Genomic DNA, 27646 nt, shown 5'->3' with positions numbered 1-27646 from the left:
GGTTGCAACACCACATAAATCGACAAAACACTTGCACAACATGCCCTGAACCAGTACACTATCGCCCGCCATAATGTGTTACAGAATCGAAATAACAAGTAACAGTAAGTACTCGTAAATCTAAGAAATAGACATTGAGATGCATTATTTCACTTAGGAAATGTTCCACATTCCAAAAATAGTACGTTAGCAATGTAAAAAAAGTCCGAAATATATGATTCATAGGTGTTTCCCCCATACTATAATGGTACCCTCATTACTTTAGGGAAGGTTCAAATTTCGTGTGACAATGATTTCCAAAATTCTACGATAATTAGTCTTTGTGCTAGGAGAAATCATGGTAAATATCCGATATCGGCGGAAAGGATTTCTTCAAATTTACAGGAGAAACTACTTACTGAAATCAGTTTCTGTAGGATTGTCGAAGTTCTTGGAGGTATTTTCGGGAACGGTTTCATAGATTGGTGACATATTAAAATAGCATATTTTGTGTTTCACGTGGTTCGTACTTACCAATTGTGTATTGTGGAACATAGTTCGAGGTGCCATTATGCTTTTTACATGAAAGCAAACGCAATTTTTAACATTCAGAGTCCTTTTTTTTTATTCCTTTCTTCGCTACCGGAACACACAGTATGGTGGGCACATCTTGACTCACGTTGTGGTTATGCAGTGTTTCAACCTTCTTCACCGAAAAATACCTACTATCGTGTTCGTCACCAGTTTAAATTATACATTATGCACGGGTAGCTGACGGATAGCCCCACAAACCATTTTCAAAAAGGTTAGGTTAGGTTTGGTTGGGTTAGGCAAGCATAGTAAAAAAAAAGGGGGTTGAAACACTGACAGGGTCTGACATCATCAAACGTACGCAGCATCCGGTTGTCGTAGGGCAAGCAAATGAAAGCAACGTCAATTGTGCGTTGCTGTGAAATTTCTCTTGAAAAATACGTGATTTTCTGGTTAAATATATTCCAGATGAAATAAAATACCTCAACGAACGTTGTAAACCTTTGAAAAACTCATTTCCTTAATAGTTTCTTGTGTAAAATTGAAGAAATGTGTCTCCGATGTATGAAACTGTTACCGTATTTTCTTTCACGGAAACTGAAAACTTTACCATAGAATGCTGCAGAACAAGAAATAATCGCTTTTTACGTAAGGAACTTGCATTTTCTGTATCATTATGCAGTTGTTTCCATTATGTATGTGTAGATGGTGTGAGCATCGAAAGTCACACGTTCTCGCCATTGTTTCCAAATGTGTCTTTTTTTACGAGATTTTTTAACTATGCTTACCTAACCTAACCCAACCTAACGTTACTGGAAATGGTTCGAGAGCCTATCATGAATAATTTTTGGGGCTATCTGTCAATGGTCTGTGATAACATAATGAACACGAAAGTAGGTATTTTTTGGTTAAGAAGGTTGAAACACTGCATACCCACTCCAAATCGACAAAACACAAGCAGACGCCCAATGATCCATGACGAGTGCACGCCATATTGCCTGTTATCCAAGCAGAACAAGGAAGACAAATAATGACTCGTAATATGAAAAGTTGACACTATTGTATAGAAAAAGGAATAACCTCACCTTAAAGAATCTTCCGCAATGCAGAATAGGTAAGTATCAATGCTAAAATTAATTAAATAAACGAGTGAGAGGTGTTCAGGCATTATCGGATATCTACCGAAATCATAAAACAATTCGAACCGTTACCGGTGCAGACACCAAATACACTACTTGACTTCAAATCAACAAACTAGATGACTCGGTGTTGCAATGTGCAACCAACTAGACGCTGCAGTGCAAACAGAGTTAAATCTGGTCAAAAAGTGCAGCCAACTACATGGGGCTATAGAAATATATGGAATCTAAAAATCATTCTCCAGAAAATATGCATTAAATAATCAATCAGTAAGATTCTATGACATAGAAACCAAGGTAAAAATTTGGTATTCCCCGGACACCTATAACTTCTTCTTTTGACATTCGTACTTACCTATCTGCTTCGCAGAACATTCTTTAAGGTGTATTCAAGTTCTTTTAATAAAAGTAATTGCAATTTTTCACATTACAAGTACTTCTTTCTTGTAGTTTTTTTCGCTTGCCTGAGACACAATATGGCGTGTACACCTTCCTATATAATCGCACGTCGTGCCTGTGTTTTGTTCATTTTCATTCGTTATGCAGTGTTTCAACCTTCGGAACCCAAGAAATACCCGTGAAAAAAGCTCATCTGATCTAATTTTTTTTAAGTTTTTCACATTGTTTTACGAAGAAAATTGTAATGATTCGTGGGGCTATCCATGAATGGTTTTTGGGGCTATCCATGAATGGTTTTTGGGGCTATCTGTCCCAGAATCGGTGGGAAATTTGAACACAAAAATTATTTTCGTTTGAAATTTTTGAGTCCAAATGTCCCACAGATTCCCGTCTCCGCCCCTGGGGTAATTGACCTACCGCTACCGCAGCCCTGCCTCAGCTCAGGCTACCTGGCTTTCTCTATAGAGTCCCTGTTAAAGGCATGTTAGAAATTTTCCAGAGTCACCTGCCCTCAAATGGGCCCCAAACTTGTAAAGTTGAAGAAATCTGTTTCCTGTTCAAATCTACACGGAACTCTTTTAAACCGTAACTTCCCACGTCCCTGGACTCTCTTTGAACACGCATATACCCACAGCCCATTCCTTCGAACGAGTAGCTTACATTCACTGCCACATTTTGGACATACCTTCCCTTTCTTTAAGATCCCATGTTCAATTAAAAAATCCACTGGATGTTCCACACCCGGTACAAATTTCACCTCGCATCCACGACACGTCATTTTTCTAACTTTCGTTGCAAACACAGACAGTTCGAAACACTGGATACCCAATGAACATGAACAAAACACAATCATGAAGTGTATTCACCAAAGGCTGTTCTCCGTCGGAGAATTAATTTTCAACGAAGAACATGAATTTCCGCTATCATACATTCCCACATCACACAAAACACCTTCCAGATGTTAGACAATGCTACAGGAACTTATTACCGTAAGTAGTTTTTTCTGTAAAAATGAAGAAATCTGTCCAGGGAATATCAGATTATAATTTGACAAGTATAAAAACAAGATGCTGCAAATAGCTGTTGCGCAGCTCACGCCACATTTCTCCACTCCATTCTTCGCAGCGACGTTGGTTCACAGTTTTGCAACCTGGAGGGATCGGAATGGTCTGAGGATTTCCAACAAAGTTTGTATTCGCTTTTTCCTGGGCTGTTTTCTACATGTCGATGTACAGAACTTCATCTCACCTTTCGCCAACTACTCTTTTCCTTCTTTTAAAACTAGAACTCCCTGATGGCGCAGTGGTAGCGTCGTCACCTTGGAATCAAGGGATCCTGGGTTCGATTCCCGGTGGAGGCACATAGTGGTTCAGATCCAACTTTAAACTGTACATCCAGTCCCGATTACCCTTATTGTGCATAAAGTGGACTTAAAACAACAAATTAATCCAATTCAATTCTTTTAAAACTTGAGAAACTATCCATTTATATACTCCTTCTGATTTTGCAAATATTTTGCAACATTGTAAACAATTTCTCTGGCCTGTCCTCTAAGGGACTTTCCAGAGCAGATTGTGGATTTCATTGCACCCAGCATGATTTCATTTTTGCATTTCAAAAATATGGAGCCAAGAGTAAAGAGCAAGAACATTTCAGTGCTTTAAAAAAGAACACAGGCAAGCATGTTATCAGATTGCCTTCTCGTAGTGATTGTTGTACGATAAACAAAAGAACCCTCACCCCATTCAGCTTCCAAAAACGACAGGAAACTGTTCGATGTCGCATTCAGAAAATGAAGTCATTCGCCCAGTATTTTCTCTTCGTTACAAACGTTAACTCGCGTGCGTAATACTACAGTTTATGATCCGCGCACCGCACGCATTTTCAAAGACCGGATTAAATCAAATGAACCACTGATAAACTGATATGAGCCGGTACCGACAATCTACACAGTAAAAATAGTTTGTCATATTTGTTTTGGCTTAATTTTGCTGAGTTGGCACCACTCGTAGTCTCAAGGCCAGACTAGTATGTATAAGAGTGGTGGGGAGGATGACGTAATAGGAAGTGCTCCACAGCGATCTGCGCATATCGGGACTTGATTTGTCAGGCTATAGTACCGAAACGAGGTCACATTTTTCTTATAGTGAAACCAACATTTTTCACTGGGTGGTTTATTTTCTTTTGTATTTTAAGATATATCCATTTGCTATAACCCTATCTACAGCAAAAGTAACCACAAGTAATTGTAGTATCAAAGTCGGACATTTGATATGCAATTTGTAATAAATATCTACTTTTGGGGTAGGTAAGTAACATTTTCATAAATGCCTATTATTTACCTACACATTTTGTAAATACCAATGCTCCAACCCTACTTATGAATTTAATTTTCTCCATCTCAGGTTACAGAGGATGACAGTTTGCCAAAGTTTGTGTGCTATTCGTGTGTAGACAAGCTAGAAGATTTCCAGGATTTCCACAGCATGTGTCATGAATCTGAAGACTTTCTCAAGGAATACCTGTCGTCTGCAGAAAAGGGGCGCAAGAAGAAGTCGAGTGTTAAGGTAAAGATAATTTTATACTTGAACAAATGTTGGCATGTGTAAAAGTAAGTCATACTTTATTTGTTCATGGCGTGGTAATACATAGATGCATTTTTAAAAATTAAAATTTTTACACCTGCTATTACTAAGAATGGAATCATGTATTATTTCGTGAAGACCCATAGTGAAAGTGGTATGTGGGTTTCTGGGCTCTTGTGTATAAAATTGTTTTTTTATTACTCTATTCTCCTCAATGTTTTGAATAGCAATGCATTTTTGTGGATGTAGGAGGTGACCCTTTCCAAAGACATCCAAATGACAACCTCGCTTACGCATAGCAGACTCTGGTCTGCATTGTTGCAGACTAACGAGGCTCTAGCACTTGAACCTGTAGCCAGTATAATCCTCTGTAGGAATTGTGTTGTGTCGTCCATGTGTATTTGCGATGTTCTTCATCCACTTCATCGTATCACCATTCATCCTCATCTTTGCAATTAACCAAAAGTGGCAGAAACCTGAAGTAAAATAAATCAAATCTTTCATTCATTCACTTTTGTACGCAACATGGACCTCATTGTAGACTATTTGAAATTACATTCAGAATGAAATATACCTAGTCATATCATAAATTCTTTTACAAAGTTAATAATGAAGTACAGGCACAGTGAGCAAGCTAATGTATTAATATTTGGATGTTACAAAGGTACAAGTCTTGTCAACACAGAGCACCAATCACTGTTCAAAATGGCCACCTCTGGCCTTCACACAGGCCTGAAGTTTCTGAGGCCAGTCATCGATCGCAGCATGTATGGTCTCGAGGGAAAAGTCCGCCACTGTCTTCACAAGAGAACGTGAGACTCGCAAGGTTTGGATGCCTGTTCATACAGACCATGCCACCAAAACGGACCACAACCTATAATCCAATGGTCTGGGGTCGGGGCTGCTGGAGGGCCAATCAGCCGGAGCAGTGAAATCAGGCTCATTCCTCTGAAGCCACTTGTGTGTGGTCTTTGCCTTGTGGTCTGGTGCTGAGTCCTGCTGGTAGCTCCATGGCTGATTGTTGAACATGGTGGGGTCAACAATTTCACAAGTGGCTCCAACACTATCGCTTGGTACACTTTTGCAGTGTTTGCACATCATGTTCACAGAAGTGGTGGTCAGTTGTTGTGCCATTGTAGGAAACCCCCCCACCAAACCATCACTGAGGCAGGATGATGGCCTCTGAGAATTCGTGGCATGTTTTCACGAGCTTCCTGGGATGTCTAGGCATAAACATGGTTGTTTTTACGATTGTAAGACACTTTAATCATGAAGATTTTTTTGTCTGTGAAAAGGATTCTCCTGTGGCCACCATTTGCGTAATGCTGAAGGAGTCTTTTTGTTTTCTGCTCCCTCTGGACCTTTCGAAATGTTCAGCTCTCGAGCCATCACTGCTTGTTTCCTGACAGGATTTCGTTGAATCCGCGCCGCCACTGTTTTCACAAATTTCTGGCTCCTCTCGCTACAAGGTCTACCTTTCTTGGGGCAGTCCTCAATTGTCCCTGTGTCACAGTATCTGTTGATGGTCCGATGCACTAACATCCTGCTGATATTCAGCTTTTTCAGGGTGTTGAAAATGTCCAATGGTGATTTGCCAACTTTGTGCAGTGCGATTACTGCCACATGGTTCTCGTATACACCCCACCCCACTCCATTCGATTCACAGTGAAATTCACCTTTCCGCTACCACAGCCAAACACACAATGATACTGGTTGTTGTTTGATCCAACATTGCGGGGTTACCTTGCCAACCAATGTTGCCATCCCTGTCTAAACTTTGTAACAGAATTTATGATATGACTAGGTATATATAAATAACCTGAACTAAATATTGCAATATTTAAAAATATGATTTAAAATTCAATGACGTGCATAAATATTTTACTTAAAATGTATGTGTCATTGCATTTATCATAATAAAATAGTAATAAATGTCATACCTGGAGTGGATAATAAAAATGCCACATTCAGTGTTCAATCTTCTAACAAGGGTCTTCCCCAGGAACTTTGTAAAACAAGGAAATTAAAAGGCCAAGTTGGAGAAGGACAAAGGCAGTCTTGTGTTAAAACTTTCCTGATAGAGATCTTTGTTTAGAAGATCTAAACACTGAACTTTCTTTTTATGAACCAGTATGTCTTGCATTGTATGTAACAAGATCGGATAGCAAACAGTGGAACCCTAATTTGAATTTCTTAATTTTATTTTTTCCCACCTTTTAAGTTCTATACTACCGTCCACCGAGGATGTTTATTCTAAGTTACACTGTAAATACAACAACTGTTATGCATTTTCTGACTTTGAGCAGCATGAAAAGTTCATATAAAGCACAGACTCAATGAACCACCGAAGTTATTAACCAATTAATGTGTCGACCAGCCCATGCTCTTTCTTATCCTATTAACACATTTATTATATAGCTGGCCCCCGTGGCAGAGTGGTTAGCACATCGTACTATGATGCCAGGTGTCCCGGGTTCAAATCCTGTCCTAGGCATTGGCATCAATGTCATCATATCATCATTCATCCCCATTTTCGCAATCAGCCACAGGAAAATGAAGTAAAATAAATCAGATCAATCACTTATTAAATGGATATTTTTGAACCTGCAAATGTATTTTCGACTAGCCATTTTTCTTGAGATTTCTGCACAGTGCCAGAGAAAGTTGTCTATTGTGAAATATGTGAGATCATTTTTAAGAAAGTTATTACTTGCTCGTAACTGACTACTTATATTATTGTGGAGGATGAAATTACTGCATAGTCTTTGGCCAAATGTAGCACATATTGCCGAAAGTTCTGGCAATAATATGCTGTCAGCAGAAACATTTTTCTAGGGATGGGACAGATTAATTGTTACACTATTGGTATTGGCCAATATAGGCATATCGGTTTATTGATAAAATTACCGATAATTTTACTGCATCCAATGTATCTATAAATATCTAATAATGTATTGCAATATTCTGCCATTTTGTTATAATTTTTATGGGATATAAACATACAATCTCCATACTTTTATTGAAAGTAAATCTTTAAATATGCAGCTTCTTTTGCATTGCAGTCATGTGGTAACACACACTTATTATGGAGATGAATGAAGCATTTAGATTCTTCAAGGATCATTTAAGATTTTATATAGGATCAGTCGAACATTGGTTATCGGCATTGGTAATTTTCATATTGACTCCTCCCTAATTTTTCTATATATCATTGAAGTACCAACCTATGATGTGCACTATGTCATTGACATCACTGTAGTGGATCTTCTAGCACTTCTGAACCTCATTACTCAACCAGTGGGCCCACTAAATTTGCACCATGACTCCTTGGGCTATGGTGCAGCACAATCGGATGTCTACCAAGAAGTTTTGTCATTTCTGACATAACACTGGACATATCCAGAAAGTTACTGTAATACCCACTGTTCACAGTGACAAAGGAGAATGACCTTGTAGTTGTAGGCAACAAGATGCACCACCTAAATGTTGCTGGGTGCTTGTCAGAACTTTCACAGTGTTGGCAAATTAGTATGGCGAACCAATGTTGGATATCAAAGTGCTTCATCACCACAATCCTGCACAAGTCCTTTGTGACACTTTGCAGCATTTCTTCCACATACAATTTGAATTTTGATGTACAGATTTAGTTCTTTTCATTTGAACATCATTTAAGATTGCACTACCCAAGTCAGCATAGTGCTACCACCACATATCACTCTGAGGAAATTTGACATGTCATGTGTAGAGGCAGGTATAAGGTCATTATCGGATTCCGTGATTCATTGTTGCTACCAGTGGTAAGTGATGGGCATTTTGTTAATCACTTTTTTTAAGTGCTCTCTTGTTTTTTGTTACATTAAGGCTTGATTCACATCTACGCTCAAGCAACACTCAGGTCACTCTCCCGTAACGCTCTGCTCACAGCCAGGGGTGATCCCTCTGATAAAACATCAATATTCACAAAATTATTCGAACAGACTGTGTAAAACATTGTAATACTCCAAACTGAACCTGCTTTGCAACTCAAGGAAAATGCCTCATTAAGCAATCAATGTGCCGTTCTTAAGTTGATAAGTTCAGCATGGGACTATATTTTCAATAATGGTGATGGAATAATTCGACAATGTTTGTTAAATGACAATGACTCCTTACCACAAGAATATAATTATTCTTTAGTTGCTTGTGTAACCACACATGTATGTCTTTCCAGTGACTTATTGCAAGGGTTGGTAGGGCCCCCTCGATGGTGCAGTTGTAGAGTCCTCGCATTGTAATCAAGGGGTAGAGGCACATAGTGGTTCAGATTCCACTTTAAACTGTGGGTCCAGTCCCGATTAGCCTTACTGTGTTTAATCATAGTGTACTCGTGCCTTCAGTGTAGCATTCCTTCCACTGTGTCAAAGGATTCTGATGAACTATTGCGGTGGACATGTGCTCAGAGGAGATTTTTTTTCCGGCACTCGCGGCGACACGTGTGCGAGTCTCCGCCATGGCTTCGCCCAGCAGCAGGGAATAACGCTCGGCAGGTAATGGGACCCCGGTCCGGTACTTTCACCTCCTGTGCATGGCCTTGATCTGTGGGGACATACATGTGAATCCGGGGCCTGTGAAAACGGTGCCAAATTTCTCCGTGTATTACCAAAATACACAGAGCATTAAGAATAAGCTTGGCGACTGTGCAATTTTTGCGTGTGAACTCATGGCATATGACTGCCTAATTTTTACTGAAACGTTGTTGACAAAAAACGTTTGTGACAGTGAGCTGCCATTCGCAAGCCATTTCACCATATATCGGAACGATCGTGCGACTCGTGGTGGGGGCGTTATGATCTGTGTTAACTCAAAATGGCCAAGCAAAGTACGCCACGACTTAAAACGGAACTGTGAAATACTGTGGGTGGAAGTTTCAGTGACCGATGCCAAGAAGCTTCTCCTTGGCTCTTACTATAGGCCACATAAAAACAGTCCTTTGTTCCTCCTCGAAGAATGTCGAGATTCTTTGCTTGCGGCAGTTACCCTGGGAGACGTTGCGCTTTTCGGCGACTTCAACCTCTCAATTGACTGGCAAGACCCTGTGAATGGAACAGCGAAGTGTACGAACGACGCATGGTTTATTGAAACTTTCATCTGTGGTTTAAACGTGAAACAACATAATTTGTTCAACACCAGGAAGGACAGCAACCTGGATTATGTTGTGTCCACCCTAAACGATATTACTATCACGCCACGTAAGAACCACCTGACCTCCGACCACGACAGTTTGGATGTTTCTATTCTCATCCCCCCACCCCCTAGAAGAGGTCATCGCCCCTCCATCCAGAACAAACTCTACCTGTGGAACCGAGCGCCGTGGGAGGAGATAAGACTTTCCCTCGACTCCTTCCCCTGGGGCATGTTGGAAGACGGGACTGTCGACGAGGCAGCTGACCTATTTACAGGTGTCATTCAAGCAGCAGTGACGGACCACGTGCCTACAGGGAAAATATCTTCTCCTAGATTTCCGTGTTGGTTCGACTCTGAAGTGCGGGATGTAGTGGCCAACAAGACACGAGCATGGCAACTTTGGAAGGGCTTCCCGAGTGAACACACGCACAATACCTTTGCTGCTCTGCGACGACACTCAAAGTATCTCCTTCAAAAAAAATATAAGGAACATATAGACAATATCACTGCAACAATCCCGGAAAACCCAAAAAACTTTTTTAATCCAATAAACTCAAGGAAAAATAACAGTAGGATTCCAGCTGAAATTACGCATGATAGTGAAAATGCGAAAGGGGACCGAAGGGCAGAACTCTTCAATGCTTATTTTCATGGTAACTTCTGCCCCCTGTCTTCCCTTGCAGCGTTGCCAAACGTAAGACCAGTCTGTTCCTCCTCCCTAACAACGCTTGTCACTACACCCGATGAGGTGAAGGATCTATTGTCGTCTCTTTCAGTTCACCGTGCCCTAGGACTGGATGATACCAACACCATGTTCCTCAGGAAAACTGTGCAATCCCTGTGCTATCCCCTCTCCATTCTCTTGAACAGATGTTTTTCGGAAGGCATCTTTCGTCACGCTTGGAAACAAGCTAACATCACACTGATTCACAAAAGTGGTAACAAAAGTTTTGTTTCATCTTACAGACCAATCTCCTTACTCTCTCCTCTGTCCATCATCTGTGAAAAAGTAATCAAAGACAGACTGTACAAATTTGTTTCTCCGTACTTAAGCTCTAAGCAACATGGTTTTCTTCCTGGTAGCTCCTGTCTTACAAACCTGTCTGTTTTACTCTCACATGCTATGAAATGCATTTCAAATAATTCACAATTAGATGTAATATACTTTGATCTGGCCAAAGCCTTTGATACTGTTAGTCATCGTCTTCTGATTCACAAATTATGCAATAGATTCAACATTCATGGCAAATTTCTCACCCTTCTCACAGATTACCTTAGCGATCGCCAACAACGTGTCGTTCTTCCTGGAACTGTTTCTAACTTTCTTCCTGTCCTTTCTGGAGTTCCACAGGGTAGTGTTCTAGGACCTCTCTTGTTCATATTATTCGTCGATGACCTTGCCGACCATCTCACAGCTCCCTCTAGCAATTACCTTCTTATCGTAGATGACTGTAAAATTTTCAGGGAAATCTCCACTTCCGACGATACTCATCTTCTTCAGAATGACATAGCAACATTTACTTCCTGGTGCCTGACATGGGACCTTACATTACATCCTGACAAGTGTACTACTCTCACTATCTCTCTCAAGAAGAATCTGTTAAAGTCATCTTACTCCATCTCTGGCAATAACATCAAAGCAGTATCCTCTCATAAGGACCTAGGCATTGTTTTCGACCAAAAGCTCACATTTGAGGAACATATTTTATGCACCACAAAAAAGGCCTTGCGTCTCTTAGGTTTACTCTACCATTTCACTGAAATTAGTGACATCTCAGCCCTTACTTTGTACTTCAAATCATTCATCTCCCCAATAATAGAATACTGCTCTCCCGTCTGGTCCATGGCATGTCCCACTCACCTCTCCAGAATCGATTCAGTCTTTCACTTCTTCCTAGCTATAGTCCGTCACAGGGTTCCCTCATTACACAATTTTTCATCTCCGCATCTCTTGTATTTTCTAAACTTACAAACTGCTTATCAGCGATGTTTGCAGAATGATTTCAGTTACTTATACAAAATTGTGAATGGCAAAATCTGCTGCAACACACTCCTTGAGGAATTCCACTTTAGAGTACCTATGCGCACAACTCGCAATACGAGGGTCATTATTTATATTTTGAGCATTGGCAACACTGATTGAAGTTAGGCGCGATTTGACGTTTGCACGGAATCGTCTGGCATTATTGACCATAACGTACTTCAAATGTTTTGTCAATAGCTTCATTTGTGTTGTTTATGTTGCCTTGGAGATTGCGCGACAACAATAAAATTGAATTAACTCGTGAACATTTTCGTGCGATGATTTTTTACGATTTTCGAAGTGGATTATCAAGACAAGAGTGCATCGATCAACTTACTTCCACATTTGGCGATGAAGCCCCATCCTTTGCCACTGTGAAATGCTGGTATAACGAATTTAATCGTGGCCGCCATTCGCTCACCGACGAGATTCGCGAAGGTCGTCCAAAATCAGTTGTTGTTCAAGAAAACATTGATGCTGTGCAAAACCTAATACTACAAGATCGTCATGTGACATACTGTGAGATTGAGGCAACCATAGACATTAGTTCCACCAGCATATATAAAATATTACATGATCATTTAACTGTGAGAAAGGTATGTTCTTGTTGGATCCCACACAATTTGACAAAAAATCAAAAAGACGCTCGCGTCAATTGGTGCAAACAAATGCTCAATAAATACAATCGTGGTGCTTCAAAAGACATATATAAGATTGTAACAGGTGACGAATCATGGATATATGCATATGAGCCGGAACGTAAACAGCAGTCGACTGTATGGGTGTTTCAAGATGAACCCAATCCAACAAAAGTTGTTCGCGCTCGAAGCACATCGAAACAAATGGTCGCCTGTTTTTTCTGGAAAACTGGTCATGTGGCAACTGTGCCTTTAGAGGAACGTAGAACGGTCAACTCTGAATGGTACACAACAATTTGTTTGCCAGAGGTCTTCGGTCAAATACAGAAAACAAACAAACACCGTCGGATCATTCTTCATCAAGACAATGCCAGCTGTCACACATCTCGTCTAACAACAGACTTTATGAACAGTCAAAAAATTGAATTGATGGGTCATCCGCCGTACAGTCCTGATTTGTCACCCAATGACTTCTTTTTGTTCCCGAATGTCAAGAATAAATTGCGTGGACAACGATTTTCGTCGGCGGAAGACGCCGTTGATGCGTTCAAAAACCATATTATGGAGGTGTCTCAAGAAGATTGGAAAAACTGCTTTGACAAATGGTTCGAACGAATGCAAAAGTGTATTGACCATAAAGGAGAATACTTCGAAAAACAATAAAGCAGTTTTCAATGCCAAATTCCTGTTTTTTTCATTGTTAGGCTCAAAATATAAATAGTGACCCTAGTACAAGGTTATTTTATACAAAAAACCTAGACTAGAAATTAAAAAAAGATCTCTCTTTTATAGACTTGTAGCACAATACAATGATCTCCCCTCAAGTATTGATATATTTTCCTCCGAGTTTGCCTTTTGGTCTTCTATCAGAGGAAATACTTGTAATTAATATCACATACTGCCATCCCTTACTTATTTTTTTTGTTCATTTGCTATTCACTTTTATGTTGTTTTGTTACTCTTAATTATTTCTTATTTATTTTTATTTATTTATTTTATTTTATTTTTTTATCTTTATGCTTATTATAATTATTGCTTTCTCGTTGTTGACAATTTCAGTGTAAAATGGCCACCTGTGCTGTATCTTAAATTTTCTCAAATAAATAAATAAATAAAGTGAATTTAAAACAACAAACAACAAAATTAAAAAATCAAATTATTTCAATGGTTGGCTATTGTACTTGACCCAATAAAATAAACTTATTGCGTGAGGCAGATTCACGTGAACCAAAAATAGCCCCAAAAAATTATTTACCTCAAAATGACAAAAATGTATTCACTTGTTTAAATTTTAGATTCATCGAAAAGTTTGTTAAGGAGTTAAGTTTGTGTTTTAAGTCCACTTTATGCACAGTAAGACTAATCAGGACTGAACCTACAGTTTAAAATTGAATCCGAACCCCTATGTGCCTCCACCGGGTATCGAACGTGGGACCCTTTGATTACAAGGCAACAATGTTACCACTGTGCCATCAGGAAGGCATCGTTTGTTAAGGGGGATTTTCAAATTCGGTTTTCACGAAATCGAGAAAAATAATATGTGACTGAAAAAACTGTACACTTTGTGAAGATAATTACTTTTAACACGTTGCATGTTTTAGGCTGTTTCAATAGTATAAAGGTAAAAATTGTTTGTTGCAAATAATACTAGTTGCCCGGAGATATGATAATCTACATAGGCATCATGCCAGTATTATACTTATTTTAGCATGTGTTGGGCTTTGATTCGGGACTGGTGGTAACTTTTTGCATATATGCAGTTTACCGCCACACAAGCGGTCATTCTTCAATCTGGTCACAAACTACACAAGCTGGAAACATTGTTAGGATGCAATGGCGACACCAACCCTGCCTGTTTATGACCTGCGAGGGGTGGAAATGCGACTCCCTCAAAATTCCTAGATACATCGAAGTGCTCGGTTCCTACACTGACATCCACTATAGGCAACATCTGCTGCCTAATAGGTAGCCATAGTCAAGGTGAAGTGATCAGCATGAGACTCCAGCCAGTACTCCTTCCCCAAGATTCACCAGAGCCTCTTTGATTAGAGGTTTGGTGATAATTGGAGCTGGGATGTTGCCTGAAAACTCCACCTGACATCACTCACTTCGGGAATCAACTACACTTTCTGAAAAAAACAACCCATGCATCCTTGTAACTCAGTCCTATAATTGCTGTAGAGAATGGGTTCCCAGAGTACATTGTGTTGTATGACGGTGTACTCTAGCATACAAAATATCAACTTCTACATCAGTGTGTGTGTTCATTGTAACATCTGGTGTAGAAAAGAATATTACTGAGGAGTCATGATACTGACTGATAGCCTTCATACCAAGCAAATGCAAACAAATAAACAGTGCAGATGCAATCTTATGCCATGGAGGATAAATGTTATCCTTCATTCACCGTTGAGGTGTGCCTGGGAACACTGAAGCAGCCTCTCTTTGTTGGTGGCTTCTAAGCTGCAGAATTAGGATAGTGATTTCTGTAGGAAGAGGGAAGGGTTGTTTTATATATGAAAAGGCAATATCATAAAATTTATGTACGTTACGGTTGTATTTCAGAAGCATTCTGCATCCTCGTCTCATGGTAGTGAAGAAACTATGCCTGCTCCAGTATCTGATACGGGTTTCCCTCCTCCAGAAGTGACAACAATAAAGTCTGAAATGGAAACTGTTGATTCATTAGTTTGTGAACAATCATCTCTGGAGAATGTTTGGCTTCCAGACGAGTCATGTGTCAAGACTGAAACCAAATCATTCGAAGATCCTCCTAATGTTGACATCAATTTATCCAGTCAGTACATTGATGAAACTTTAGTTGATAAAGTTGAAAGTGAGAGTGATGAAACATTGATACATTTTGAAGGCACAAGTGAGGAAGCTCCTAGTGAACAGAATGTTTCTGAAAGTGAAGGATTTTATCCGTATGACTGTAAACAATTTGTGGAGAAAGTGCCAGCTGAGGATAGTGACAATGATGCGTTAGTATTAAGTGATGAGGACAGGAAGAAGAATGCAGTGATCACCGAAGAAGTGGAAGACCAAGGGACAGATCCTGGAGAAAGGTAGGTGAAGGAAATTTTAGTACAAGGATTGAAAGTGAACATGACAGTACTAAAGTTCAAAATTGGACCTTACTACGTACGAGTTACAATGCAATTAATTATTGAATATTGTCACCAATGCTGCATTGGTAGTGGGTTATTCCATACAAGATCATCCAGGTATCCACCCCACCATCTCAGATTTGGATGAAATTTGGTGTGTGATATCTGTGGATAAATATAATAACCCATTTTTTTTTGTTTTAGGAATATCAACTCTAGTTTGAAATTTATAGTTCTTTAAAATTTTCTGCCATTTGATGGAATTTTTTGTGAATTTACATGCTCTACTTCACATTGCTTAAAAGTTTCAGACCCAATTATTATTTGAAATTTATCATAATAGCCTACTTAATCAAAATTTTATGGGGATTTCAAATATCACGTAAAATGTAATCATATGTCTCCAAATGCTTGCAATGTGTTAAAGTGTGGTGTTTAACCCTTAGTCCGCCCCCTTGTAAAAAAAGTATGTCCCTTGTAGCCTCTGTAACACATATGTTACAAACAGCTTTAGGTACAATTATCGAGGGTTTGCCACACTTATATTTGTATATGGAGGTTGAAACACTGACAGTTCGTTCGGGAACATGTTTTACAATCGTGTTTACGAAAATTCCAATAACAAAAGTTATCCAAAGTAGATTGGTCCCATAGTGTCAGTTATAACAATTTTATGAATAATATGCAAATTGGCTAAAATTCGCTAGAGTTTTACGTTTTGCCTTATTATTCAAATTGTATTGCACCTACGAACATGAATCAAGTTTCATTCTGTTGCGGAAGGTCCATTCTTAAAAAAAAAAAAAGCAAAAGGTCCAGTTTTCTCTCCAAAGTAGCTGGAGAAGAGGGGGCAAACTCCACATTTTCATGCTTTTTTCATTGAAATTCGGGGGATGCAGCCCCCGCCCGTAACCCCCCGCTGTTGGGGCATCCAAATTTTACAAGGTTGCATGCACCGATGTATTACCTGCAAAACAAAAGTTATCCGAAGTAGATTGGTCCCATAGTGCCAGAGTTATTACGATTTTTCTCCATTATGTATACAAATTCAAATTTCCCGCTCAAAGCCTCAGTGACACTGGGCTTACTTTCGTCAGACTGCGCGGCATACTAAGGGTTAATATGCACATATTTGCCTCTGTAACTTTTCTATTAATTTTTACAAACTTGGACTAATTCCCATCAGTGTTGGCTATTTTGCCTCTTTTTGTATAAACAAAATACAACTGTGTGGTTTGCGGTTTATACAGATATTCAAGTTTGTAAAATATAGAGCATTGTGAACCACACAATGAAATGCATGGTTTTTACTAAGCACAAGTAGAAGCACCTGTTCAACCATATTCTGGAAGTATGTACGTGGGTCATTCCACATCAAATCAACGAAAATAAATGCACTTTTCAGATTCATGTCAAGTAATTCAAATAAAATTTACATGATTGTCTCTACCCATGAAATGATGACAATGAATATTTTTTTCAGATTTTTCAGTTGCTCAGTTATTTTGTGTAGGCCCCCTAAAAAAAGTCGAAAAATTGCAAAAATTAAGGTTCAGGTAATTACAAGAAATTGTTTTTCTCAGCTCCTATAAAAGCTAGAGAGTTCAATTTGGTTTCGTTTTAAAGCTCTTGGAATGGGCTATCATATATGTCACTTGGCAAGGTTTTGTGACATTAATAGTTCATAGTTCAATGTCACCAAAAAAATTATATGACCCCGTATATATCCAAAAGTATATTTTTTAAAAATCTGGAAAACAAATTGCTTACTAATGTGTTTTACATGTGGTAAACATTTCATAATCGTATTGCAATGGGATCATGGTGAAATAAAATAATGAACTTGAACCTACTCACCACTTGATTGCAATTTGTATTGCTTCCGAGGATATTTACAGAAGAATTACACAGTGTACACTTCTTTTTTACAACTTCTGGTTAGCATTGTCCACTTCTTGCTTTGAAAGGTTGTAAACTCTTCCTGTTGGATTTACCCTGGGGTCTACTATTGAAATAACATCACTCCTATGCACAGTAAAATCATCCTCAAAGTCTGGGTAGCGGATGGAAGGTGAAGGTCCATGAGGATGTAAGAACATCTTCACTGTTTGATGTTCCTCATCCAAGTCTAAAACACACCCTAACCACCAGTGTCCCATCATATCTGCAGATCAAGAACCCAACCATGTCTGTGATTTCATGATCACCATCAAAAGTTGTTTTGCTTTCTACTCTTGAGTTGTTAAAGAATGAAAATGCCCTCACTTGCAGCTGATTCATGTTCAGTGGAACAAAGGAGTGTGGTTTCTTGTCTGAGTACCTGGTATAGTTCTTGCTGTCATTGTCGTGAGTTTCAAAACCTCTTCTCCTTTATGCTGTTCAATTGTACTGTACTGGAAACGTATCGACTCAGTGTGTCCATTTGCCCAGTCATACAACTGTCGTGGAGTCATGATCTGGTCATTGTAGGTCATTTGAAGACTGGCTTTAGCTGCAAGTCCTTTAACAGTCCCACCCACACTATCACATGCACTTCTGCCATGTGGTGTGGCAAAAGGATGCCACTCTGATTTGATCCCAAAGTCTGATTCATGGTAACAGAGGTTGAGAAAATTAAGCCTGTTTTTATACGGAGAGGCAGCACTGTAGTAATAGATCAGGCTTGGTTTTGTGGTAAAATGAGACTGCATGAAACCAATTAGGTATTTCTGGAAAAGGTGCACCGCTATTGTGTAATGAGTGAGGCAGTCAGAAATGATGACAAGAGATGTATGCATCAATGTTTTTATTGTTGAATCTTGGAAATAGATTGTGAAGGGGTGAACTGTTGCCTGTGCATTGTTCCAGTGGAAACGTTGGGCTGCATCCTGGAGAATGAATGAACAGTTCTCAGCGAAGTCGCAGATTACAAGAAATCCACCTTCTTTCAGAGATTGCTTCAGATGGGTGAGGTAACTGGACTGTTGACTAGCAAAAAATGAGTATTGAAGAAGTTTTGGCAGTTTTTCAAAAAGTATACTGATGAATTCTTCAGTAGGTTTGACTAATGTCTCGAGATGTTCTTTTTTCAACTTTTATCCACTGTTTGTAGGTGATGTTTTGTATGCAGTTGAGCTCGAAAGCTTCTTCAATCTTCCCTTGACTTCTTCACACCCAGAACAGTTTTTGCAATCTCCAAAGTAGCAAGCTTCAGTTGGATTAGCACACACTACATACATCATAATATCTTTGTAAGACTTAATTGGTCTATCACCTTCCATCAGTTCTTTCATCCTACAATGCATAACCATAAGTTTAGGTTTTGGTGCATTGTACATGCACAAACACTGTGGGTTCCACTTGCACCGGCAAGAACACAGTACTTAGGATTGAGTTCACAAAACTTGGAAAATCCTATTTTCAGCAGTGGATATATCTGTTTCTGCTGCTTCAAAATCTAAAGTTTTACCAGGTTTAGGATCCGGACATGACATGACACCTTTTTCTTTAACCAGGCTTTTAGCTTTCCTTGCAATATAGTCTGATATTCCAAATTCATCTTGAATGTCTTGAAGTCCAGCTTTTAGGGAGCGTTGTCAGTATTTGCATCCTGATGCTCTTATCATCTGTAGTATTAAATTTTTCCTTCAATTGGTTGATAATTTCACGGTCAGAGGAGAGAGGAATAGCATCTTGTTCAGGATCTGAATCTATGTTCAATACTCTGCTTTTGAACACTGATGCTGCTTTCCTAAGCTTTTCCTGAGGGTATTTCTTCTCACATAATCATCTTTTCTGAATAGGTGTTTCATTAAAAGCAATCAAACTTTTGTTCAGAGCATTTAGAGCTTCATCTTTTTCTGGGGTACACAAAGGATCTAATTGTTGAAATTCTTCAACAGAACTAGATTCTAAATTATGTCTGTTTTCTGCAGATTCTTCTAACTGTTTGTGGCAAGTATTACAAATTTTGTAACCTTGTTTAAGAAAAGTAAATGTTTGTGCCAAGTTCTTGCAGTTTTTAGGTTTTTCTTGAAAGAATTATGACTTGACTTTTCAAATGGATTTCAACAGTAGAGTACATTTTACTTGAAGCTGCTGAAGTTGATGGTTCCATGCTGGTCACTGAATTCTGGTCCAAGGCAGTGATAAACTAAGTTGTTTTTCTCCAAATCTGTAAACAGAAAGGTAGAGCTAAAACAAAGATCCTCTTGGGTAGTACATCACTGAACCTTCTGTTCTAATAAATGATCACAGACTGAATGTTGCTTGTCTGAACAGGATGAAACATGTATTCTTTTGCTGGCACTAGGAGTTCATGTCATGACATGCTACCTCATCAAGTGACAGTGTCACCCACTCCTAAATGTTAAAGGCCTCCCTGATGGTGTAGTGGTAGCGTCGTCGCCTTGTAATCAAGGGGTCCTGGGTTTGATACCCGGTGGAGGCACAAGTGGTTCGGATCCCACTTTAAACTGTAGGTCCAGTCCTGATTAGCCTTACTATGCATAAAGTGGACTTAAAACAACAAATCAATCAAATCCTAAATGTTAATTGTATTGTATTTTTATATTGTGTCGAACAAAAAGGAAGACTCAGAAGGGAGGGTTTTCATTGATTGAATCTCAATTAACAATTGCCACAGAGGGGGAAAAATTGCAATATTCAGCTGTACCTAATTGTTCCAAAATTATTTTTTAATATGATCCCATTGCAATCCCATTATGAAATGTTTACCACATGTACAACACATTAGTAAGCAAAATATATTTTTTTCAGATTTTTTTTTTAAAAAAAATATTCTTTTGGATATAGGACAAGGTTGTCATAATTTTTTTTGGTGACCTTGAATTATTAATGTCACAAAACCTTGCCAAGTGACATATTATATGAAAGCCCATTCCAAGAGCTTTAAAATGGAACCAAATTGATCTCTCTATCTCTTATAGGAGCTGAGAAAAATGATTTTTTGTAATTACCCGAACCTTACTTTTTGCAATTTTTGACTTTTTTTACATCCTACACAAAAAGCTGAGCAACTGATTTTTTTTTTGTATCAGTGTAGATATAATCCATTCTGTGAATTTTGTTGAAATTGGTGATGTTCAAGTTGTGTCGCTTTTTAATTTGACATGGAATGACCCACATACTTTTTTTTTTTTATAGAACAATCCATTTATAGAATGATTTGAGAGTTAAGTCAGCATACCATAACCGACAGTGTGGCGTATTTTGTGAAAGTGACTGTTGAATTATTTGAAGTAGTAAGCTCAACTAAGCCCCCCCGAACATTTCTTAAGAGCATGGGGAATGATTTCTAAGTAGTACAAGTGGCCCGGTACTGGGCCAACATTTGGGGCTCGGTGGGGCTCGCTGTGTTTCCAACTGCTTATTCGAAAAAATCACCAAGGTTTTTGTTGGTCTAACCTAACCTAAAGCAAGGAGCTGGCAATTTGCTTGAGAGTTCACAAACCGGAAGTGGGGCTCGATGGGGCTCGCAGTGTTGCCAACTTTTTACTCGAAAAAATCACCAAGGTTTTTGTTGGTCTAACCTAACCTAAAGCAAGGAGCTGGCAATCTTGCTTGAGAGTTCTGCAACCGGAAGTGGGGCTCGTAGTGTTGCCAACATCTTACTCGAAACAAAATCACCAAAGTTTTTGTCTTGATCTAACCTAACCTAAAGCAAGGAGCTGGCAATTTTGCTTGAGGCTTGTTTTACAGTGCATAAAGCAAAGTTGGCAACCTACTGGTATTTTTGCCATAGTTTTTTACAAAAAAAGAGAGAGGAGAGAGAGAGGGAAGAGTTAAACAACCGACAGCTGCCAACACCCACCCTAACCTAACCTAACCTAACCTAACCTACTCTAACCTAACCTAACCTAACCTAACCTAACCTAACCTACTCTAACCTAACCTAACCTAACCTACTCTAACCTAACCTAACCTAACCTAACCTAACCTACTCTAACCTAACCTAACCTAACCTAACCTACTCTAACCTAACCTAACCTAACCTACTCTAACCTAACCTAACCTAACCTAACCTAACCTAACCTAACCTAAAGCAAGGAGCTGGCAATTTTACTTAAGACTTGCCTTACAGTGCATAAAGCAAAGTTGCCAACCTACTGGTATTTTTGCCATAGCCTTTTACAAAAAAGAGAGAGAAGAGAAAAAGGAAAAAGTTAAACAACCAACAACCTACCTACAGCTTTTTTTTGTCTAACCTAGCCTCAAGCAAGAAGCTGGCAATTTTGCTTGAGGTTTGCTTTACAGTGCATAAAGCAATTTTTGGCAACCTACATATACTAAACAAGGAGAGCCGACAACAAACACGTACTGCCGTAAAAAAAGAGAGATGGGTGGATGGCAATACAGTATGTGTGTGCGTGTGTGTTTATAATATGTAGCATTATTAACTAGAGAGTGTTGGCAAACCACCTACAACTAAAAAAATAGAGATACCAACGTTGCTGTAAGATAAAGAGAGAGAGACCTATATGGCTGGCAACAGTGGTGAGCGAATGCGCCATATTGTAATTTTCCAACTTCGGCAATGTTTGTATATTGTGATCTTTGTAAACCTCTCTCGGGGGAACGATGTGCCACACACACACACATGTGCGTGCTTCTTATTATTTCCGTATTGTGACGCAAACAAACAAATAATAATTGTTGTTTTTTTAGGATACCTGGCCCCTATAACCCTGCCAGGGTGCGTGGTGCCCAACCAAAAAAGTAAAGGTTTTCCCGTACGGTTTTTGAACGTAAACTTGATTGACGTGGGGGGCGAATCTCTTCGGGGGTGTTCTGTTTGGTGTCTATTTTGAGCAGTTTGCCCGGCGGCAAAGTTTTATCGTTCTTAAATTTTTTGATTTTTTTACGCAAGGCCATAATTTTACGTATGCACGTGACATTAAACGTGTCCTATGAGAAATACACGTGAAGATCAGCTTCCGTGCAGCCTAGTGTGGGATTCGTGACGCCGCGATAAACATCAACTTCCGTGCCGGGTAAAAAACACAAACATCGCTTGTTCTGCAATGCTTTGCTGAAATAATAATGCAAGTTGAATTTGTGCCCTCGAACCTGGTCCGCGCGCAACACGCTCTGGCAGTATGTTGAGACGATTGTTTGCACGAGTCTGTTTTTCAGAAACACACGTCTCTCACAAGCATCGAATCCTGGACGTTGTACTGCAACAGATCGTCTATCTTGTTTTTCTCGTAGAGCGTCTGCACGGTTTCGCCCTCGGGCATTATCTTCGGGTGGATGGCAACACAGTATGTGTGTGCGTGTGTGTTTATAATATGTAGCATTATTAACTAGAGAGTGTTGGCAAACCACCTACAACTAAAAAAATAGAGATGCCAACGTTACTGTAAGATAAAGAGAGAGAGACCTATAGCTGGCAACAGTAATAAGCGAATGCACCTTATCGTAATTTTCCAAGTCCCCGGGGGACCAAATGTTTATATATCGTGATCTTTGTAAACCTCTCTCGGGGGAATGATGTGCCACACGCGTGCGTGCCTCTTATTATTTCTGTATTGTGATGCAAACAAACAAATAATAATTGTTGTTTTTTAGGATACCTGGCCTCTATAACCTTGCCAGGAGTGCGTGGTGGGGTGGGTGAAGTCAGATTCAAAGAGAATGCCACGTGATTATTTTGATTCAATAGCTCCGTCTAGTTCGCTGCATTTTTTGACTGCACTCACGCGTCTAGTTGGTTACACGGTGCAACCTACCTTGTTGATTTTGGGTGTCATGTAGTGTATTTGGTGTCTGCACCACGTCTTGGAGAGGTGTAATATGTGGTGTGGTGTATGACTACGTGGTGAGTGGTTAACTAATCAAATGAACGTTTAAAGCAGCAGACGGGTATTTGTTGAATCTTCTGAACTTGAATACTGCTATTCGTCTACTTGGTTGAACGTTATTTTTTTTCACCAGCCTGACACCGGGATACACCTGTACTGCATCTAATGTCAAAAAGTGCAGCGTACTAGACGAGGATATTAAATTGCTCTGTTGTAAATGAGATGCATGATGTTCTCTCGTAAGTTGTTAATATGAATTGATGTTACTGTGAAGAAACTGAAGGCAGAATAACGCCAACGCTATCTGGACTCGCTTAGTTAATTCAAGATAGTCGCGACAAACGTAAACGGGCTGTGCAGGACTTGGAAATTTTTTTCGATTGATGAAAATTTGGTTTTATGATGATGACCTATACTAAATTTTTGGTATGGGAGGACAGAGGATACTGAGACTCAACCAACACACTAAACCCCAGACCTCTCTATGGCTACATGTTCGGAAGTTACGAGTGATTAAAAGTTTTGGGAGGGTGTGTGCAAACACCCCTTACCCTTGAACTCAGGACCACCAAACTTTGGCATACATATGCTACATCCCCAAAATCGACAAGGGGTGGTGTTTGGGGGGATTTTTCGATTTATTTTTGTGCAATATCTCACTGTTTTCGAGTTATTTGCAATTTTTAATGCCGGACTTGGAAAGTAAATAATTATCTACCTCATCAATAAATTGAAATATAAAGGAATAATCATACTACATCTACGAAATGTCAATATCATGCTGCTGCTTCAGACAGAGGGGGGTTCAACCATGATAACCTATGTTTATTTTGTTAGGAGCCAATGCTAGCGCATGTCTCTACGATGATCCTATCGAAAAGAAATTGACAATTGGCCCACCCTTGACTTCTAAATTTCGTACACGTACTCTACATCACCAAAATCGACAAGGGGGTCGATTTTATCTTCTGCACAACTCTGACGTGTACGTCCTGTTTCGCGAAGAGACGACAACCTTCCACAGCTGTTTGTATTATATTACATCAGATATTATATTGCATGAGTGAGTTGGCTGTGTGTATAAAGACTAGTTTCAGACATGGACGCGAATATAATGCCATGATAATTAGCTGCTGTCCAAAGTTATTGCATAACTTAAAATATTTATATATAAAAAAGGATATTTATTGTACTGTGCTTTCTAGCGAAGGTATTATTGTAAACGATATTGTTTGTAAATGTGGAAAGTTAGAAGCTCAGTCCCCGACCTATCAATGATAAAAAATTTCATCACGGACAACAACCAAAAAAAAGGGTGTGCACGTCACAAAAGCATTGTCATATGGACTGACGATTATTATTTTTTTTTAAAAAAAACAGACCTAGTTACGATGGGTTATAACCTGTGCTGTCTTGCAATTGTTTTTGCTTATTTCAATGTCAGCGAGCGTGATATGAAACATGCATGCGAAGAAGGGAGGGAGATCATAACAAAATAATTCACACTTCGATTTTATTACTTTCGCTAGTCATGTTTCACCTCCTATCTAAAAAAATACTGGACGCTACTTTATTTGAAGATGGCTAAAAGCGAGGGAAGGAGAGAAATGTTATTTTTTATTTTTTTGCCTGTGTGTGACGAAAATAGTTTTACATGCATACGGCTGTATCGTGATCTGCTTGAATCATCATTACGTCTGTGAGTTTTCAGTATTGCTGAATATATTTACATATCAACCAACGGTTATGAATTGCGTAGAAATTGGCTTTTGTTAACGGTCCAGTGGCGAAGTTGGAAACAGAGAGCGGTCACATCAGACAGGTGCTCCTGGTATCTAAAGAAATGCCCCCCTCTTACAGAAAAAAAATGGAGTGTTAGAAAGGAAAGATGTTATACCCGAATGAACGGGGAGTCTCGAGCATCTTCCAATCCTCATCTTCGCGTTCAGCTAACGAGGAAAAAAAAGAAACTTTACATATGGGGGACTCAACAGCTGCTGTACGGTATTGTCCATGGATGTTAAAACTTTTGTTTTTTCTGAATAGACGGACATATCAGTGTTACAATCTCCAGATGAGACCGGAGCTTATTATTATTATTATTATTATTATTATTATTATTTTGGACAAGGGGGATCAGATCAATGTATGGACTAAAACTTTTCTTTACATCAAAATAAAACAGAGGATTTTTTACTCTACTGCTTACTTATTATTGTAAAGAATGAGGTGCTGCGTCTTATTGTATAGCTTTCCAACAGCACACCTCGGGGCGTAAATTTCTGCTTCTTCATGTATGCAAAATACACTTAACTTCTGTTGTGAAGCGAATGGAGAGTTTGTTTTGCTGCTGTGATTAAATACTAAACCAAAATCTTATTACATAACTTTGAAGTATATTTGTTAATACGATCTATATTATATGTTCTTCTTCGTAGTCGAGCGGGTTAAGGCGTTTACTTGTCTTGAGATTGTTTGCTGCGGGACGGTGTAGGTTCGAATCCGGTTCTGGTCGGAATTTATTCGGCCTACGTATAGGGCCGGTGGCAACCCACCATCGTGAGGAAATTGGGAAGCTCCGAGTGAGTGAGCGTAACCTGGTCAAGAAGACCTACAATAACGGCTGGGGGTTTGTCGGGTTGATCACTCGTCACCCCAACACTGGTCTGAGACTTTCATGCTATAACAGGTGACGGCGGAACAGTGTGGGAGGGAGACCAGCAGTCGGTAGGTAAGCCAAGGCCCGCCATGGTGCTGTAGAGCTGTAGGGTTATGTTATTTATATTATATTATTGCTATAGGTGGTCCATATTATGTGCAGGAGAATTTTTATAAAAATGTTTTGTTTCTCGAACCTGTGACCTGCAGATTTGCTTTTGCTGGCAACAGAAACAGAAAATGGCACTATGTTATTCTATACTGATACAGGTGTACTGTAATCATAACAATTTTCTAGTAACAAAACAACAACTATGTCAGAAAGAAATGGTGGGGGACTTGTCTGTGTGGGGTCTTATTAACTACTTCACATCTGTACCCGCACAACTCATCGACTACAAGGCAACAATTTTAGGAAGTGTGTGCATGGTCCCAAAAATACAAATTTAAAATCACCAATGAGACATGAACTCCCTTCACTGGTGTGTATTTGAATATGCGAAAATGAGGTATTTTGAATAACCACAAAAAAAAAAGCTTGCAACGGTATAGAGAAGGGTCACAACTTCAAACGTTAGACGATTTTTGTTAATCTGCAAAGGCCCAGGGCGTACGGTAAATTGATTTTATTGAAAAGTATGCAGAAGCAGTGTTGGAAGCAGTTTGAAGACTGAAACGGCTATGGAAGGACACTTATTATAATGTTAATATTTCAGTATGTTTTCAGAATTGCTTTTCGATAATGTTTGCTACTTAATTTAATCAATTGTTAGACAAAACACACATTCGAATTCAAGGACGGAAAATATGAACAGCGAATGAATGCTTTAGAGTAGATGTGATATTTAAAGGAGGTGGCTCTTCCATGATTATTTTTTTATTTTCTCAATTCAAACAAAAATTCATGAATATTATTATCATTGAATGGTTGGTTAGGTGCTCGGTTTACCTTGTCCCTCCGAACGAAAGATGGAATGTATACAAGCCTGTGCCTCCTAAGTTTATCGCGGCTATGAGGATGAATTGCGAAATAAAACGAACTGGAAACTTTCAATATATATATATTTTTTATAACATGCTTCACTAAGGAGGTCAAATGACAAGTTGGATTGGGCCTCCCCAATGGCGCAGTGGTAGCGTCGTCGCCTTGTAATCAAGGGGTCCCGGGTTCGATACCCGGTGGAGGCACAAGTGGTTCGGATCCCACTTTAAACTGTAGGTCCAGTCCCGATTAGCCTTGCTGTGCATACAGTGGACTTAAAACAACAAATCAACTGGACAAGTTGGATTGCTATCTTTTTTATAATTTGTTAAATTTTATTACGAACGAGGAAAGAATGCATGGCACTTAATGCTGTAATGTTATTGATTAGATCATCGTTTATCTTGTCCGCATCGATTAATCTCCTTATGTTCTTCTTCTTCGTCTTGTCGTTTTCGTCCAGAGTCGCGCTTACTGGAACGTTAAAACGTTTACCAGAACGTTCCGGTAAACATTTTAACGTTCCAGTAAGCGCGACTCTGGACGAAAACGACAAGACGAAGAAGAAGAACATAAGGAGATTAATCGATGCGGACAAGATAAACGATGATCTAATCAATAACATTACAGCATTAAG

General features: G+C 39.2%; 1 protein-coding gene across 4 annotated transcripts in view; it reads left to right on the top strand.

Moving 5' to 3' along the window:
• Window positions 1–27646, top strand: part of LOC145996409 (uncharacterized) — a 124665-nt gene that overhangs the window by 2158 nt on the left and 94861 nt on the right. For 2 of the 4 annotated variants that reach the window (XM_083132863.1, XM_083132860.1), the window contains exons 2-3: window positions 4454–4615; window positions 15023–15525. In XM_083132863.1, the coding sequence (XP_082988989.1) occupies window positions 4454–4615; window positions 15023–15525 (665 nt within the window). Of the gene's footprint in view, window positions 1–77; window positions 105–4453; window positions 4616–15022; window positions 15526–27646 lie in introns of those variants that run through there. The other 2 variants (XM_083132862.1, XM_083132861.1) reach the window with 2 other exon arrangements.

The sequence above is a fragment of the Lepisma saccharinum genome, chromosome 12 (genome assembly GCF_977018435.1).
Source record: "Lepisma saccharinum chromosome 12, izLepSacc3.1, whole genome shotgun sequence".
In the NCBI taxonomy this organism is placed as follows: domain Eukaryota; kingdom Metazoa; phylum Arthropoda; class Insecta; order Zygentoma; family Lepismatidae; genus Lepisma; species Lepisma saccharinum.
This window is presented reverse-complemented; position numbering and strand designations above follow the sequence as displayed.